The sequence below is a fragment of the Nicotiana sylvestris genome, chromosome 4, assembly GCF_000393655.2.
Source record: "Nicotiana sylvestris chromosome 4, ASM39365v2, whole genome shotgun sequence".
In the NCBI taxonomy this organism is placed as follows: domain Eukaryota; kingdom Viridiplantae; phylum Streptophyta; class Magnoliopsida; order Solanales; family Solanaceae; genus Nicotiana; species Nicotiana sylvestris.
The window spans coordinates 89,393,769-89,412,175 of record NC_091060.1 but is presented as its reverse complement, the minus strand read 5'-3'; the positions used below and the strand labels follow the sequence as shown (position 1 = coordinate 89,412,175).

At 35.9% G+C, this 18,407-nt stretch overlaps 1 protein-coding gene across 7 annotated transcripts; it reads right to left on the bottom strand.

Moving 5' to 3' along the window:
• Nucleotides 1-1,135: 1,135 nt before the first annotated feature.
• LOC104222834 (uncharacterized) lies at nt 1,136-15,126 on the bottom strand. Of its 7 annotated transcripts, XM_070172067.1 has the most exons (11): nt 14,964-15,091; nt 14,570-14,867; nt 13,013-13,083; nt 8,973-9,032; nt 5,969-6,760; nt 5,644-5,891; nt 5,195-5,392; nt 5,003-5,095; nt 4,797-4,901; nt 2,228-2,618; nt 1,136-1,386 (listed from the first exon to the last, which is right to left on the bottom strand). In XM_070172067.1, the coding sequence occupies exons 6-10, from the start codon at nt 5,659-5,661 to the stop codon at nt 2,232-2,234; spliced, it is 801 nt and encodes a 266-aa protein (XP_070028168.1). In that variant the 5' UTR covers nt 5,662-5,891; nt 5,969-6,760; nt 8,973-9,032; nt 13,013-13,083; nt 14,570-14,867; nt 14,964-15,091; the 3' UTR covers nt 1,136-1,386; nt 2,228-2,231. The 7 variants fall into 7 exon arrangements, with proteins under 7 accessions (XP_070028168.1, XP_070028167.1, XP_070028170.1 ...); XM_070172066.1 differs by lacking the exon at nt 13,013-13,083; XM_070172069.1 differs by lacking the exon at nt 13,013-13,083 and having other exon boundaries at nt 14,780-14,867.
• Between the last annotated feature and the right edge of the window lie 3,281 nt (nt 15,127-18,407).

Genomic DNA, 18,407 nt, shown 5'->3' with positions numbered 1-18,407 from the left:
CTATCTCATGAAGGAAAGGACAACATATTTACCATAATTGAATTTTTCTTTTTCTAGAAGGAAAATATAATTCTTCCATATCTGACTAGTCCCTTTTATTGTAGGAAAAGGTCTGGACTTATATATATTGAGAATCCTTCATTCTCATTCAGTAGCATCCACAATGTAGCCATATGGGATTTGAGAGTCGTATTTAGGAGGAGAACTTTACCGGACAAGTGTTAGTGTATTACTTGTGTTTGCCTCTTCGTGAGATTTTTCTCTCAATATTTTGCTCTCTTTTATTTAGTAGATTGCTCATCTCTGCCATGGATGTAGGTCAGTTGACCGAACCACGTTATATGTTTGTGTCTCTTTTGGTAGATTTCTCCTTTGTTATCTGATTTATGTCATTCAAGGTTTGCTAGCTTCCGTATGACACCTAACTTTTTCGGTCCAAATAATAATTTCCCATTTAATTTCAAAGGAACTACGAAGAGAAATTGTAGAAACATTCTATAAAGATCTTACAGTAGAAGAAACATAGGTTTTTGTATCTGATGGTGCATACACTACAGCATTTTAGGCCTACAACCACCCCTGAGAAGTGTGGCCTAAAATGCCAAGAAGTGTAGCATTTGGGCAAAGGCAACACTTTACGACTTTAGGCCACGCTTTTTAGGGGGTGGCCTAAAGTACCGTAACCTTTGACTATTGGCCACGCTTTGTAGATGTTGCCTTAGAAGCCACGCTTTAAAAGTGTGGCCGATACGGTACAAAGGCCACACTTATATTTTCTCATATAGCCATGCTTTTATGACATAAGGCTACACTTATAAAGCATGGTCTTTGTCACATTATAGGCTACGTTTACAAAGTGTGGCTTCTAGAGCAACATGTATCATTACCAATGCCATATTGACAATCCCTATGGCCACACTTTCTAAGCGTGACAATTTTGTCTACACTACAAAGTTATTTTTCAAATACTTATATTAGCCACAATTTTGTGGTTAAAAAACTATATTTGTTTGCATCAAGTTCTCTCTCTCTCTCTCTCTCTCTCTCTCTCTCTCTCTCTCTCTCTCTCTCTCTCTCTCTCTCTCTCACACACACACACACATATATGAAGCATTAATTTAAATGATAAGTAATAGAATAAAAATAATTCAAATGCATATACTTGAAATAAATCTCAACAAAAGAAACACACTTTGTGTACTATCTATAGTAATAAAGCAGTGTTGGTTCAAGAAGTTCACTAGCAAAGACCTCTACAAAACCAAATGTACTCATATTTATAGTGTCGACAAAAATAAATATCTTGTTCAAAAGGCCTTCACCATTCACTTTAATGATTCAAATTGATTTGTGGCCACCATTTCCAATTGCATCACCCGTATTTTCCTACACATTCAAAATGAAATAAACATCTTGTTCAAAAGACCTCTCTGACTAGTTATCTGCATAGAGTAAGAGTGAGTAGATATATTACAGAGATTGATTTTCATGGCACAAGTACTAGAACTAGTACAAGATCTCAAATATCACTTATCCATTAATTTTCCACATTTCCCTATTTGGGAAGGATGTCACTGCTCCAAATTTAATGTTTAAAGCTTTTCTACGATCGCTTCTCACGAAATAGTATAAAAATTAGAAGGACAATTTACAGACCCTTCACAAGGATTGGAATACTCTTGTCAAACACAAATCTTTGACTACTTCCTATCGCTAAGAAGCTCAAAGCCTTTGCTTAAACATAATCTCTGTTACTACAGTTTTACCATTTTTATTCTATAGTGTTTTCTTTTTTCTCTTTAGAGCACATTTTTCAGTTTAAATTTGGTGATGGTAACTAAGTTTACAATGTCTTATTTTATAGCCTATTGTTCAGTGTCTGTTACAAGTCAATTTTACATGCTTAACAATCTTGATATTTTCTTTTTGTGCCTCAAATCATTGCATTAAACCTTGTGTGCTTATTAAAAAATCATTATACATGAACTTAAAATATTTATAGATAACACTGTTCCAAAATGATCTCCTCAAAGAAATAAAATATCTATTGAGATACCAATAACCAACTCTGCAAATATTTTTTCTATAGTCTACTTTCAAATATTATGACCCCTAGAATCTTAGTCATGGCAATAATTCAGTTTCCTATCACACATTTATAGAAAGCATGATTGTGTAAGTTACTTAAGATTGAGGTAGTTTTAATGGAATTGTAAAATATAAATACCTTTTCAATACTCGGGGCATGAGTTGAGCCAGAAGAATGTTGTAGATTTTTGCCTCATAGCTCGTGCACTACTTGCATCAACCGGTGAAGGAATATTAGATCCAACACACCCTTGTATATCATGAAAATCTAGTCCAGGGTTGTTTTTCACCAATTGACTAAAAAAACATCGCATTTCTTCCCTCATCATTTCCTTCATTTCTTCCTTCAGAGAACTTATTTCATTGGCATGCTTTTGTTTAAGCTTGGTAATTTCTTCATCTTTTTTCTGAGAGCTTGTCGTCACCGATCTACCATAGCATCTAACCCGACCAGGTTGCTCCTTTCCAAATACAACCCTAAATGCATCATCTGCTGTTTCTCCAGAACTTTGGCGATTCTGAAGTTCAGACTGTCAAAAAAATATTATTACACATCACTTACAAGTCAAGATAGATCGAACACTAAAATAAGTTTTAACAAGTCAAGTAAGATTAAATAAAAGTTTAACATACCTCAAAATTTAGCCAAGAATGTCAATAGATTTTTCAGTGACAATGATCATAACCATTTTTATATGAAGTTTCCAATAAACAGAACTGATTTTTTTTCCAAGTACCCACATTATTTTGTTGCCAAACTTCTGCATATTATCATGTTTTCCTCTACAAACCGGTGGATAAATTTACACCTTGGGACAACCACAACTGAATTCACCGAAGCATATTTGCAAAAACTTCCTTTATAGGCTCTAAAAATTATTTTATAATCACAAGGACAAGGGAATTTCTTACCCCCTCAAGCCTCCAAAAATAAAGAATAAAGCAACTGATGGGATAACAAGTATCCAGAAGAGAAATATTAGCCCCATAGTTGGAAAAAGCTTTCACCAAATGAAAAGTTCCATAAAAGTCAACAAAGAAAAAAATAGTTGTATCCTACATTTATAATCAAGATCTTTTTTGAACCATCTGAACACTTCCCCGGTTACCATCAACCATATCTGAACGTAACCCTCTAGCTATCTTTCAGGTCCAACTACTTCTTCTGAATGCCTTGAAGAAGCAAGAAGAGTGAATGCAGCCCAGAAAAGAGAAGAAAGCCTAAGGAAAACAGCAGCTAAAGCAAAGAAGAGATTGAGGTGGCTATTGATTTCTTTTCTGACTCAAAGATGATTGGCGAAGGGGGCTATGGGAAAGTTTACAAAGGCAACCTTGATCATACCCCTGTTGCCATCAAAATTCTTCATCCTGATGCATCACAAAAGAAAGAGGAATTTCTAAGATGCACATCCCTCTCTCCAGCTTCAAGCTGTGGGAGAGATGATTAAAAACAACAATTCAACATCAACATATACAACGCTGTCATGAATAGGCTGTTGGGAAAAAATACAGTGGTGATTTGCGTCTATTTTTGAAGGAGAAGAGGGCTTTGAAAGAAGGTTATGGAAGGGTTGGAGAGCAGATTAATCCTACAGCTGCTACACAGGCTTCAAAATCACATCAGGGGGATCATGAGTATGCTGAAAATCCGTTTAAGACATCACATGTAGCAGCTGTCGCTAATACTGCTATAGTTCCTATTGAAACAGTTTTTGCTAGATTTTCATAGGATGTAGCTGTTGCTGGGCAGAGTAACTCATGTCTAGTCGCTATGGACAATGTTGTGCTTATGAGGAATAATCAAAAGAAGTCGGAGGCTGTGCAAAATCTTTAGAAATATAAAGTCGAGGTGCAGCGACAAGTGGAGGTTAACGAGCAGGCTGGTGTTGCTACAGGTCCAGGTGCTGGACAAAAAGACAGGGGCAAACTAATGTACAACAGTTTGCACATGAGAAGGCAAAAGCTGGTGCAACAGATGGTGATCGTCCTACTGTTACATTGGGTAAAACAACTGATAAATCAGTAGGATGTTACTCAGCTAATTGCTAATCAATCTACTACTGGTGCACAAATAGCTCTTTTGAAGGATGGAAGCGAGCAGGTTGTGCAAAAGGAAGATTCACAAGCAGCTGCTGAACCTAAAAGTGACAAGGAGGATCGTGAGATTGCTTTGCAAGCTGAAAATTTCAGCAGTAATGGGGAAACTGCTGGATATGTTACTGGATCAAAGGATGTTAAATCTAAGGACGATGGAATAGCAAGGAAATCAACTGGGGAATACTGGGCAATGGTGGTTCGAGCTTCTACTAGACAAAATACATCTCCATGTCGGCAAAACAGCAGTAAACAGTAAGTGTTACAGGTGGTCGAATTACTGTCTCAAAAGAATTCTGCTCGAATTCCTTTGACGCGCTTTTGAAATCTACTACAAATCAACAAGTATCTGCTCCAAATGGCTACTTTTGAAACAAATAATATCATCTACTTCTGAATATTTATTTTCTTTCCACATTTATGACTCACAGATACAGAATGGAGAATTCTGTGCAGGCAACATCATATTAAAAATCTTGTGCAGGTATAATCATATTATTTGAGAAGGGTTGACAAATATCTAACATCTTGTACAAATAAAACCATATTAAAGAAACGCATTCAGTTAAAGAGAGAAAATACAATAACAAGACTTAACTTGCAGCATGACTTACTATTGCAACTTGAGTATCCGTATGAACTTCCTTCCCTTTCTTTGTACGAGTTGTAATAAACATTTCAGACTTTGATGGTTCCTCGTTGTTCTCTTTGGTTGCCCGCTACAAATTACATCAAAGAAGATATAAAAAAACATCACTGTGTTCCGATAAAGTACAAAAAGAAATGAAAGTCAGATTACAAAGTGTCGACTAAATATTACCAATGCCACACGCACTCTTGCAAAATTAATAGGTCCCATTTGATGCCTCCACTTTTGTTTTTTCCTATTTTCAGAATTTAATTGGCACATAGCCTAACAACAAAAGAAGCATATTAATAATTAAATAAAAAAGGAAACAATATATACTGCACCAATAGGTAGAAAATGTAGAAATGCACGGTTTAATCTTACTTGGACATCTTCGTCATCCCAATACTCAATCAATTGACGGAAATGAACTTCGGGTATCTCATTGGGACGATTTTGTAGCATTTCGTCAATAGTAGCATTTTTATCAAGATATTTCTTCTTAATATTTCTCTTGTGTCGCTTCCAAGCATCACGAAGACCAGACATTACCCTCTTCTCTCCTTCAGCTGGAATTAAGAACTTGGATTGCAAAACAACACACAAACATATATACATATACACATATATATATATATATATACATATACATATACATATACATATACACATATATATATACATATACATATACACATATATATATATATATATATACATATACATATACATATACATATACATACACACACACACACATATATATATATATATATCTTTTCTTAGTAGGAAAAATACAAAAAATATATAATTGAAAAATTAATTATTCTTACATTGACATATTCCCACATTCGTTGCTTAATATCCTTTGACACAGCATGCCAACTAGTATGCAACAAGGGGATAAATCTTGGATTCCTTGCAATTGTTCCTAAAAAGTTGGTCAAATCAGACACTCTCTTGTTAGTTGGTCCAACTGCTTGTCCTTTATCAAATGTCACCTCCTCTCTTTCTTCAAAACTTCTTGCATGAATATTCTTACATGTTGTTTGCCCTCAAACTCTTTTCTTCTCTGATGTCCCTAGATTGATATAACAAGCAAGACATAAGAAGAAAAAAATCAAAATATGTAGAATAATTATAAGGTTTAAGACATACCACCGGCAGCACCATCGATGTTCATGTCCTCATCTCCAATAAATTCATCATCACCAACTTCATCTTGTGCAGCAAAATTATCCAATTCTATTTCACGCTCATCAATAATAGGAGAGGACATAAATCTGACTTCATTTTCTAGGTGATTATCAGGATTTTTTTCACCACCAACTTGTATCCCATATTTTTTTAGAAATTGATTAACACTCGTCGACGGTAGGACTGAGTTTGTCTTTTACCGTTTTGCAATTTTGTACCTCCTGAATATCAAATTGTTTCTCTCCTTCACCTTGTATTCTTCTGAGCATATGTAAAGTGTTAGGATCTACCTTTGCAGATGATTGGATCATGGATGTGGGCACAGGTAATTTACTCATTCCTTGCTTTTGAGTGGGCTCCTCCAATTGAATTGACCTTTGTTTAATTTGTCATTTACTTGCAATATTATGTGAAGTGTTCAGATCTTCCCTTGAAGATGATTGGATTGATTCGTACACCAGTAATCTATTCCTTCCTAACTTTTGAACTGACACATCGGATTGAGTTAACCTCTGTCTACTTTGTCCTTCTAATGTTGCAAGCATACAATTTTTCCTTTTAACTCCAAGTAATGCATGCTCTTTAGCAGCTTTATCGTTGCGATCACTTGCAAGCTTTTCTCTCTTAATTTGAAACTTTTTGGCTAGTTCAGTACTTGATCGGTATTGGAAATCGAAACCTATATTCTTTATTGGACTTTGAGCTTTGTTTGGATTCGGAACTTTTCTCTTAAGAGCTGCTGCTTGATTCATCCTACATACAAAAAATATTAAATTACTTTAGCCTAACAACTAGTAAGAATATATAACAGTATGTGAGAAAGTAAATATTCTAGAAATTAGACATATTTAAGAATATATACAACTGCAACAATGCATCTCCATTCAAATTTATTCAATCCTGAGAGATGGCTCAAAGATGGAGTTTTCCAAAATGCATCTCCATTCAAATTCACTGCTTTTCAGGTATATGTAATAAATTAAGTCTATGACCATAGCAAATATGGCTCAAAGATGGAGGACCCTCACTGAAAGTATTTGAGCAGTTTTCACTAGAATGAAACTGATGGACTGAAGCTGGAAATTGCAGCTGAACAGTCCAGTAAATTGCAGTTGAACCAGCATAAATTAAGCTCAAACACTAGTCAATTCCTCAGTCAACACCCTCCAAATTCAACCCAAGACTGCAGCAAAAATCTAGATGAATTTCAGCCCAAAAGAGACTCACAACTTAACAAAAATCCTTCTCAAACTTTCAGCAGCAGGACTATTTCATCTAAGCAGCTGAAACAGTGCCGAATTTGCACGCAAAATACTGCTCAAAGATGCAAAAAATGTAGCTGAAACTATGGAGAAACAGTGCAGAAAAACAACAGTCCAATTTAGCAGAAAAAATAGCAGCTCAAACATCAACTGTAACCCAAAAAGAATGGCGTTCCTTTTCCACTAATCAAAAAGTAGCTAAACAAAATCACATTAGCAGAGATAACAGCTGCTCAAATAGGAGAACGAAATGTATCACATTATGCTCAAACATCAACTTTACCCACAAAAAGAACGAAGTTTCTTCTCCACTAATCAAGCAAGCAGTTAAACAAAATAAAGCAGAAGCAAAAAATATATCACATTAGCAGAGATAATAGCTGCTCAAATAGGAGAGCGAAATGTATCAGAAAATATAGCTGCTCACATTAGCAGAGATAATAGATTTTCAAACAGGAGAGTGAAATGTATCGCATTAGCAAAAAAAATGTAGCCGCTCAAACATCAACAAGTCTATTAGAAGGTCGATGGAATTGCACGTGTTTATGGATTGAACGAGATTCAAGCTGGGAAATGGTTGAATTTGCCAGCAGTGTGAAAGGAATAGTTACCCCAAAAAGAACGAAGTTTATTCTCCACTAATCAAGTAAGTAGATAAACAAAATTAAGCAAAAGCAAGATGTATTAAATTAGCAGAGATTATATAGCTACTGAAATATCAACTTTACCCCAAAAAGAATAAAGTTCCTTCTCTACTAATCAAGCAAGTAGCTAAGAAAATTTAACAGAAACAAAATGTATCACATTAGCAGAGATAATAGCTGCTCAAATAGGAGAGTGAAACATATCACATTAGCAGAAAATATATAGCTACTCAAACATCGACTTTACTCCAAAAGAACGAAGTTCCTTCTCTACTAATCAAGTAAGTAGCTAAACGAAATTAAGCAGAAGCAAGATGTATTTATTATATTAGCAGAGACAATAGCTGCTCATACAGGAGAAGCAAAATGTATCACATTAACAGAGATAATATAGCTGCTCAACATCACCTTTACCCCAAACGGAATGAAGTTTCTTCTCCACTAACGAAGCAAGTAGCTAAACAAAATTAACATGGACATATCTTGAATACAATTAACTCTAAAGATAGCCAGTACTACTATACTAAATTTCAATTACTTGCACAGTATAGAAATCACACTCAAAACTCCAAATTGTCCTTCTAAATGAAATGGCATCATTCCTCTCTTTTAAAAAAATGTGTAGCATATTTTCTTTTCTTTTTTTGATAAGATAAAATTTATTAATAAAGGTACCAAGAAGGTACTCAAATTACAACAAAACAAGACAGACCCTACAGCAATCTCTGGTTACATATTTCCAAGTGAGTCTAAAAATTCCATATACTGATCAATACTCTCTAGAATACTCCTTTAACACCAAAAAAATAGATTTTGCATACAAAGGTTCCTGACTCTAGAGATGTTCAGATTGTTCAGAAGAAGGTTATAACAGCTTTTAATAGAGAACTTCAATTCATTGTTCGCTTTCCAGATCATAGAATCCTCTTTATCCTCTTCTACCAACAGACATTCAACAGAAAGTATCTATTTGACCTTATTAAACATCCTTTTGACAAAGGTTCAAATCACTAAGCCTGTTGTTATCTCAAACATCAACATAAAATGGAACAATGATACCTGTTCAATATCTCTTGGTTCCTTAAAATTGGTTAGTCCAATATCTTCTATGTGCACCACCTGATAATAATAAAAAACAGATATGTATATACGTTAAAACTTGCTCCAATACTCCAGGTAATAGGACAATACAAATTCCGAAGCATAATTTCTACTTACTCACGTTCACTTCTCTATTCAAAACCAGAGGAAATTCTCGATCCACATATTAACAATATGGTTCCTCAGAAGGACACATTGAATAACCAATCATGTAATTTCTAGTGATACCAAAAGGGACACATTGAAAATACATGAGTAGAAAATATATGTGCACATCAAAGAAATCGATCAGCAAGAAAATATTCAATATTGAACTTGACGAAATAGACAACATCAATTTAAATCTAAAACAACAGTCTTTAATGTGTCTCTAGCTATTAATCAAAAAATGGCTAAGCTATTTTCTATTTGAATTAGAAAAAAAAACTCATGATGTGTCTTCAAAATCAAACTCTTCATCCGATTCAATTTCAAGTTGTTGTGCTTGAAATCCTTCTGGAGGTACATCAAGAATGGTTGCTGGAACATCACTCCTTACTAAGGCAACTTCACCATTATCCTCCGGTATAGATGGGCCAGCCAAATATTCAGATGGCTCATTTTCATAACACTGTGGGGCATTAGATTCAAGTTCATCACTTATGCTAAACAAATCTCTCGGGACAGTCTTCATGACATAATATTTATCTTGATCATATGGATCTTGCACATAGAAGTATTGGTGTACGTGAGATGCTAGGACAAAAGGCTCGTTCTAATAACATTTCTTATTGAAGTAGACATAAGTAAGGCCATAAATATCTTCTTCAACCTCATACCAGTCGCACTTAAATAAGACAATCCTAAAATGGCCATAATAGTCTAACTCAACTATATCAACTATTCTACCATAATAAGTCAAATTTGCGTCAACCGAATTTTTATCTTTTGAGCTTGCAAAACTTGTAGTTTGGGCGACTAATGTAACACCACTATTTTGTGTTTTACGTCTTGCATCACGCTGCCTTGTATGGAATCTATATCCATTAATGAGATACCCAGAATATCTTTTAGCAATTGAATTTGGTTCAAAGGATAATTGCTTTATAAGATCGGGCACATCCTCTTTCAAAGAACGAGTTTCAAACCATTGAGAGAAGTTTTAACTATGCTTCTTCGCCTTGCTCCATTTAGATCCTCGTCTCTGATTACTAACCTCAACCTAATATTCTCTACACAACAAGTATTTTTATTTGTTAGTAAAATGATCAATAAAGTAATTTAATAACAATCTACATAAATAAATGCTATAAGTGATTAAATTACCTTATATATTCTTGAACTTCATAACAATTGTTCAATAAGTATATATGTGCTTGATTTAGTGACAAGTCATCTAAAACAATTGGATCACTCTTTTTCGCTCCTAAAGAATAACCTGTATTAGGGAACAAACTAGAAGCTTGTGCATTAATTGAATCATATTCATCATTATTTCGGGGTTTTCGATTAAATCAAGTCTTTACACCTCCATGTAAGTATCTAGAGCATAAAGTCAACCACTCTTCAACCAAATATGCCTCAGCAATAGATCCTTCTGGATAATTTCTATTGCGAACATATGATTTTAATGTACACTTATACCTTTCAAGAGGATACATCCATCGATTTTGAACTGGACCTCCCAACCTTACCTCATTTGCCAAATGAATAGGCAAATGAATCATTATATCAAAAAAAGTTGGAGGAAAAATTCTTTCCAATTGATTCGTTGTTTCTCTAATCTCTACTTCCAAGCAATCTAGCTCTTCCATTGTGATAACTTTTTGACATAAACGGCGAAATAAAGAACTTAGACGAATCAAAGGGATAGCAACATGATCAGGAAGTATGCTTTTAACTGGTATTGGCAACAAGTAATGTAACATGAAGTGGGCATCATGGGTTTTATAACCGGATAATTTTCTTTCATCTAGCTGCACACACCTAGATATGTTGGAAGCACTACCATCAGGTAGCTTTGCGGTCTTTAAAACACCACAGAAAACGGATTTCTCACCACTAGTCATTGAGAAACATGCTTTTGTAAACTTTGTTCTCTTGCCATCCTTTGTATCCTTTGGTTGAAGGTTCTTCCTAATGCCCATCTCTTTCAGATCATAACGAGCATTTGCATGATCCTTTGTCTTGCCAGGAATGTCCAAAAGAGTTCCAATTATATTATCTACTATATTTTTCTCTATATGCATTACGTCAAGGTTATGACGTAACGAGTTGTGCTGCCAATAAGGTAATTCAAAAAAATTGACCTTTTTTCCAAGGGCCATCATTTGTTCTCTTTCGCTTCTTCCCAAACACATTGTTAAAATTCTGTAAGCTATTAAGCACATCAGTTCCCTTTAACAAAGGCGGAGGAGGCCTAAATTTTGTTTTTCCATTGAAAGACCTTTTATTAGATCTCCAAGGATGATCCATAGGCAGAAAAACACGATGATCCATATAACACATTTTTCGACTATGTTTAAGATAACGAGAATTAGTGCCATAATTACAACAAGGGCAAGCCAACTTTCCCTTTGTACTCCAACCGGATAACATAGCATATGCAGGAAAGTCACTGATTGTCCATAAAAGAGCTGCTCGCATTTGAAAGGTTTGATCTCTTGAAGCATCATATGTTTCTACCCCGGACTCCCACAAAACATTTAACTCTTCTATTAATGGTTGTAAATAAACGTCAATGTCATTTCCAGGTGATCGTGGCCCAGGTATAAGCAAAGAAAGCATACAGTACTCTGGCTTCATGCACATCCAAGGAGGCAAATTATACACCATTAAAATAACTGGCCATGTGCTATGAGATATGCTCATGGTCCGAAATGGATTGAACCCATCACTTGCTAAGCCAAGTCTCAAATTGCAAGAATCCTTTGCAAATTATGAATACAATCTATCAAAGTCTTTCCATGCTTGCCCATCAATAGGATGCCTTAACTTTCCATCTTTAGAACGTTCCTCGTCATGTCACCTCAATGTATCTGCTGTCTTTGAGCACATAAATAGCCTTTTAAGTCTAGGAATTAATGGAAAGTATCTCAAAATTTTTGCTGGAACGCGATAACCTTTTTTGGAAGCCTCAAGATCGCTATCTACTTCATCGCTATCTACTTCAGGATATTTAATATATCGAGATGATCCTCAAACATGACAATATTCATCATCCTTATGATCATTCCTAAATAGCATGCAATCATTGGGACATGCATCAATCTTTTCATAATCAAGACCGAGATCTTTTACCATAGATTTGGCTTTATTGTAGGATATAGGAATGTTCAAGTCAGGCATCGCCTCTTTTAATAGCTCTAAAAGAGAAGTGAAAGACACATTGCTCCATCCATGTAGACACTTCAACAAATACAGACGGATTGTAAAAGATAATCTAGAGAATCCTTTACAACCAGGATATAGTTCTTGGCTTGCCTCGTCAACTAAGTTATAGAATTTATTGGCATCTTCATTTGGGCCTTCATACACTCCTCCAGCATATGCAACATTTCTAAATTGATCATTCAACAACCCATCAATATCATCGTACGAGTAAACATTATCATCCATGTCACAATTAGCATTCATCGAAATTTCCCATTCCCCATGATTAATCCATCTTATATAACCTTGAACAAACCCATAACATATTAGATGATCATATACTACATTCCTTCGAGTCCAACGAATATTACAACACTTTGCACATGGGCATTGAATTTCTTCGCCTTGAGGATCTCCATAAGAGTAAGCAAAATCTAAGAAAGATTGAACACCCTCGATATACTCTTTGCTATACCTTGGTAAATCCATCCATTCCTTGGATGGAACATTTGAATTCCTAAAAATAAAATTTATTAGATCTTCAAATATATAATCATTTAAGCATTAATTATATGGTAAAACTAAATCATAAATGTCAAGAATAAATCTGTAAAATCATGTGTTGTACAATGATAGGACTTTCTTACCTAGTCATGACACTTAAGCTAAGCCAAATACAACTTTAAGTCCACCACAAATCTTCCAGAGCGTGACTTATCTTCTTGGATAAAAAAAGTAAAATTAGGATCCACAAAACAAAGACAGAAAGTAATAAAATTCTAAACCAAGTTTTTCATGAAGATAATATAATAGTTCTCCGCACCAAAAAGTTTCATGTGCACTTTGGCAAGTATAGTGACACCTAAAAGGTGTTTTGTTCATACAAATATTATATAATTAAAAGAAGTTAAGATATAAAAATCTAACTAGCTATTTTTGATTTCTTCAACTCAAAAGAAGAAACTCCAGAACTAGTCATATTTTAAAATTACTAAAAGGTAACTTTGATGGAACAATTTACCACATTACATTTTGACAGAACAATTAGCAAAGAATAAGCTTCACAACTGGTTTTACATTTTTGGTTCAAAATGTCAGATCAAAGAATCTGTTATGCTAGTTGTGTAGTATCTAATAATTTGATTACATTTTGTTTCTCTTTTCTTGATGTCATTATTTTTGGTCCACATTGATATCCCGGATTTTCTTGATGCGGAATTATATCAACCAAGTCAACAAAAAGTGAAAACTTTGGTTGACAATCCAATACCAAATTAGTGTAGTTCACTCAAGGTTGTTAAATTGATACTTTGATCAAAACGGTACAACTAAAAGTTCTTTTCATATATGTTGGCTGCAAATTTACCAATACTCATTAGAATTACCAGATTGATCCCTTGTTGTAAACTTAAAGGATCATATTCTTATTATGTTTGAAGGAATCATTTGCAACGTTTGATGCATGCCAGCAATATGTATTGGTTATTATCAGTTAAACAATACTGCATATTTGGAAAATCTAAGGTTGTTTTAATACTTTGGAGATAAGCATCACTGCAGGATAATAGCAACAATAAATTAAAAGAAAACTGAATTTGAAACTAAAAGCTAACCATCAATTGAATGAAAGAGCCAGTTCAATCTATTGAAGACATGACAGGTCCAATGAACAATCTATTGAACACGTTACACGCTAAGAAACTTCTGTGATGAATTAACATTGGCATTTCAGAGCTCACTCATGCAGTTGTGAGGTAAGAAAGAACCTATGATATTCACTAGTTTAGCTTATTATATTTGAAGCTTGAAGTCTACTGAACTTTCTCAGTATTGGAACCATGCTTTACTGTTCCAGTAACAGTTATCTCAAGTCATGCCATAATACTGGATTGAACAATAATGATGAACAGTTCTGGAATGTAAAGGCAAAATATACAAATATAACCTCGGGGACCACCTAATTATTGATGATAAATCATCTGACTTATCACAATAAAGGAAGATATAAATTCTCTGCTAACCTGTGTCGCACTTAACACATTTTAATTTCTCTTCTGTTTAGGAAAAAAAAAAGAAGTTAGCAGATCAAGGGCACAAGCAATGTGCTACTCTACAAGACTTTTGTGCTATTCAAAACAAGAGCTTCTCTATCGTACATTGTTTAGATGACATTTAATTTATAGTTGATGTTTCAGGGTCAGTACCTGCGCAAAACTACAGAACTCATCAATGCATTTTGTGAAATGAATCCAGTTTCAGGCCATTTATAAGACTGCTGAGAAGTTGCAGGAACAATATATTCCCAATAGACATTACCACCTTGTCGGCACTAATTTTCTTGTAACAACAACAGTGTCACCTACAACAATCAGAGACCATAAGATGGTAAAATATTGAAATAGAAGAGCACCAACCTGAGATTGGAAGAATTCCCGTTTCTCTAGCTTTAATAATTTCTTCAATCAGCCGGAACGAGGAGGGTGAGAAGGTGCAAAACAGTACCTAAGAGAAAGGGGAAACGAGAATTCTTCTTTTGAGACAATAGTTTGAAAACAAAAACACTACCCAAAGTAGGGTAAGAAGGTGCAGAAACAGTACTTAATCCGGATCGGAGATTCGTCAGTACGTAGTATTGAAGCCAGAAACCCTAAACTAATGTATCCATAGAGATTTTAGCGAGGAGAGAGATCTTTTGCCCTTTGAAATTGAAAAAATAATATTTCACCTAGAGTAATATCGTTGGAGGGAACATTACATTTTTTTGGAGGGAATATTATATTTTAGCCAAATATTTTGTTGGACTTTTAGAGCACATTTATAAAGTGTTGCTTTTCGAATTATAATAAGAGCACGCTTAAAAAGAGTGCCACATACTCAAGTAAATGTTGCCAATTATTTTATGATTTAGCAACGTTTAATAAGTGTGGCCTAATAAATTAAAGAGCATATTTTACAAGCGTAGCCAAATTTTCCGTATCCAAAAGCTCCATACAAAGGCCACCCCTTAAAAAGTGTGCCCAAATATATTTTTGGGCACACTTTTTAGGCATTGTCTAAAACTAGTGTTGCGTTAGACCATAATTGTTATAGTGATAGTGTGATCTCTCCAGAGTTCAAGTACCTAAACTATCCTATATTCCCCGGACAGGTTAAGAAAAAAAAATACTTGTTTAATATGTCTATTCATGACACGGTAGTTATGTTTTTATGCAGCTCCTTCTTAGTTCCAATGTGTCAATTGTTGTACAGGATCCATCATTTCCACTAAGATTAGCGAACGCCGAAAACATTAACAAATTAAAGAGTTTTTGTGGAACTAACTAACTAATTTTTGTAGGGATATATAGATTTAAGTGTGATTATGGGGCAGAGTGGTGAGTTGAGGAATGAGTAAGCTGATGTAGAGGCAGCCAAGACCCACTTAAAGACAAAGACTGAGTACATAAAGCGGCTATCCCGAAGAGAGACCCTAGAAGAGATCCATGCTCGAGGTTTTGGCATATCGGCCGAGATTGAAGAAGCTAGGAGGCTCGAGGCCAAGGCAAAGGAGCTCTACGAGCCTGAGGGTTCCGAGGGCTCCGACGTTTCTGGCGATGAGTCGGGCCCCAGTGCAGACTAGGCGTAGATGCCTTAGTATTTTTCTAGTTTTTCCTTATGTATTTTTTTGTTTGTTTTGAGGCCGTTCTATCGGGCCTTTGTAAATATATTTTGGAGTATATAACTTTTTTTCCTTTCTGGCAATACTGTGTCTTTACTTTTCTAGCATCTTCTTGTAATTTCTATTTGTGTATTGTTTTGATGTCTTAGCATAAAATCAGATGTAGTTCTGAATCATCCATTTTTCGGAGGTTCGAACAGAGCCCGACTTCGATGCAACTTTGGTTTACTTGTGGCTTTGAATCCTCGGTGAGACTAAAGGTTTTTAAGATGCTTAAGTATTTTTAGACAATGTTTTTGCCGAGGGTAGCCATTTAGTAGGTTTTGAATTCTTGTAAGGGCCTTACTTTCTCGTTACGGATTTTGGATATCTCCGAGCCATTTTTAGGGTTGCCATAGCCTTTTATATTTGGGCACCGCCTAATAGGTTTAGTGCCTTCGAGATTCGGTAGCCCGGGTCGTCCGAATTATTTTCGGGCGATAGTCCCCGAGTAGGGGTAGCCCCTGGGCTTGACAGTCCCCGAGTTGGGGTAGCTCGTGGGCTTTAGGATCCAGGATCAAAGAAGCAAAATGCACAGCAACAAAGTGTAAGGGAAGTAAAAATTTCTTTCATTGCTTAGTATGCAAGGTATACGATCGAAGGCGCATAAAACTTGAGCCATGGCTAGAATGGACTATGTGGGCACGGTTCATACGACTGTTTGGACCTTTCAATGAATCCTAACCACCAAGCCTTAGATTTTAGCACATAAAAGTTTATTTTTCCCTTGCTAAAGATCTTAATTCGAGGGTAATGGCCTCTAGTATTCAAGGTCGAACTCGTAAGGGCTCGAATACTGTTGACCTGAAGCAAGCGATCATTGATTCTGGTTTGAAACCGGTCTTCAAATCTAAGGTAGCATGTTTTACTGTTGCCTCATTAAAAACCTTGCCGGAAAACCCACTTCGGGAAAAAAACGGTTCAAAGAAAAAGAGTGGAACACGTAATTTCAGACCTAATAGCCACATCCATCATTGGCTGATTACCTGCATACGTTAGTCCAAGTTATAACATAATTAAAAAGTAACTGAGTTCGTACCTTATCAGTTGTACCGATTTAAGTGTGTCTCGTTCTAGTTGTTTGGTAGTTGCACGTCATTTCCCACTTCTAGTTTATATGAGCCTTTGCCGGTTATTCCGATGATTCGATATGGTCCTTCCCACTTTGGGGCCACTTTCCCTTCGTTTGGGGTTCTGGTGTTTAGTGTTACTTTTCTCAACACCAAGTCCCCAACTTAAAATTTTCGGAGGCTGGCTCTTCGGTTGTAATACCTTTCTATTCGCTACTTTTGGGCGGCCAACCAAACCAGGGCGGCCTCTCGCCTTTCATCCAATAGTTTTAGGCCCGTGATTATGGCCTCACCTTTTGGCTCTTCAATCGCGTACTGGAACCTGAGGCTCGTTTCTCCCACCTCGACTGGTATTAAGGTTTCGGCTCCACAAACCATAGAAAATAAGGTGGCCCCGGTGCTCGATTTCAAAGTCGTATAGTATGCCCATAGGACTTCGGGCAGGACCTCCTTCCTTTTCCTTTTCGAACTAGTCAACCTCTTTTTCAGGTTTTGAAGTATAGTCTTGTTCGTTGATTCTATTTCCACTAGGATGATAAGGAGACGATAGTATCTTCTTGATCTTGTGGTCTTCGAAAAACTTACTCACCTTGCTGTCGATGAACTATTTTTCATTGTCGCAAACAATCTCGGTCAGTATCCCAAATCGACATATTATGTGGTCCATATGAAGTCAATTACTTCTTTCTCTCAGACCTTTTCGAACGTTTGGGCCTCAACGCATTTGAAAAAATAATCGGTCATGAATAGTATGAATAGAGCTTTACCGGGTGCCCATGGCAAGGGACCGACAGTGTCTATTCCCCACTTTATAAATGGCCATGGGGACAGGACCGTGTGGAGTATTTCCACCAGTTGATGGATAATCGAGGTGTGTCTTTGGCACTCATCGCATTTTCGTATCATGTCCTTTGCATCCTTCTCCATATCGGTCTAGTAGTAGCCTACCCTAATCAGTTTTTGAACCAAGTATTCTACCCCTAAATGATTCCTGCAAATGCCTTCATGAACTTATCTCGTGGCGTATTCAGTCTCTCCTGGTCCTAAGAATCTAGCTAGTGGGCCAAAGAAGGTTCTCCTGAACAATACCCCTTTGACCAAGCTAAATCTGGCAGCTTTAGTGCGCAGGGCTCTTGATTATTTGGGATCTAAAAGTAGTTTTTCTGTCTTCAAGTAGTCTATATATTTGTTTCTCCAATCCCAAGTTAAACTTATTGAGTTCATTTCGGCGTGGCCTTCTTCTATCACCGAGTTCATTAGCTGCACTACTCATCC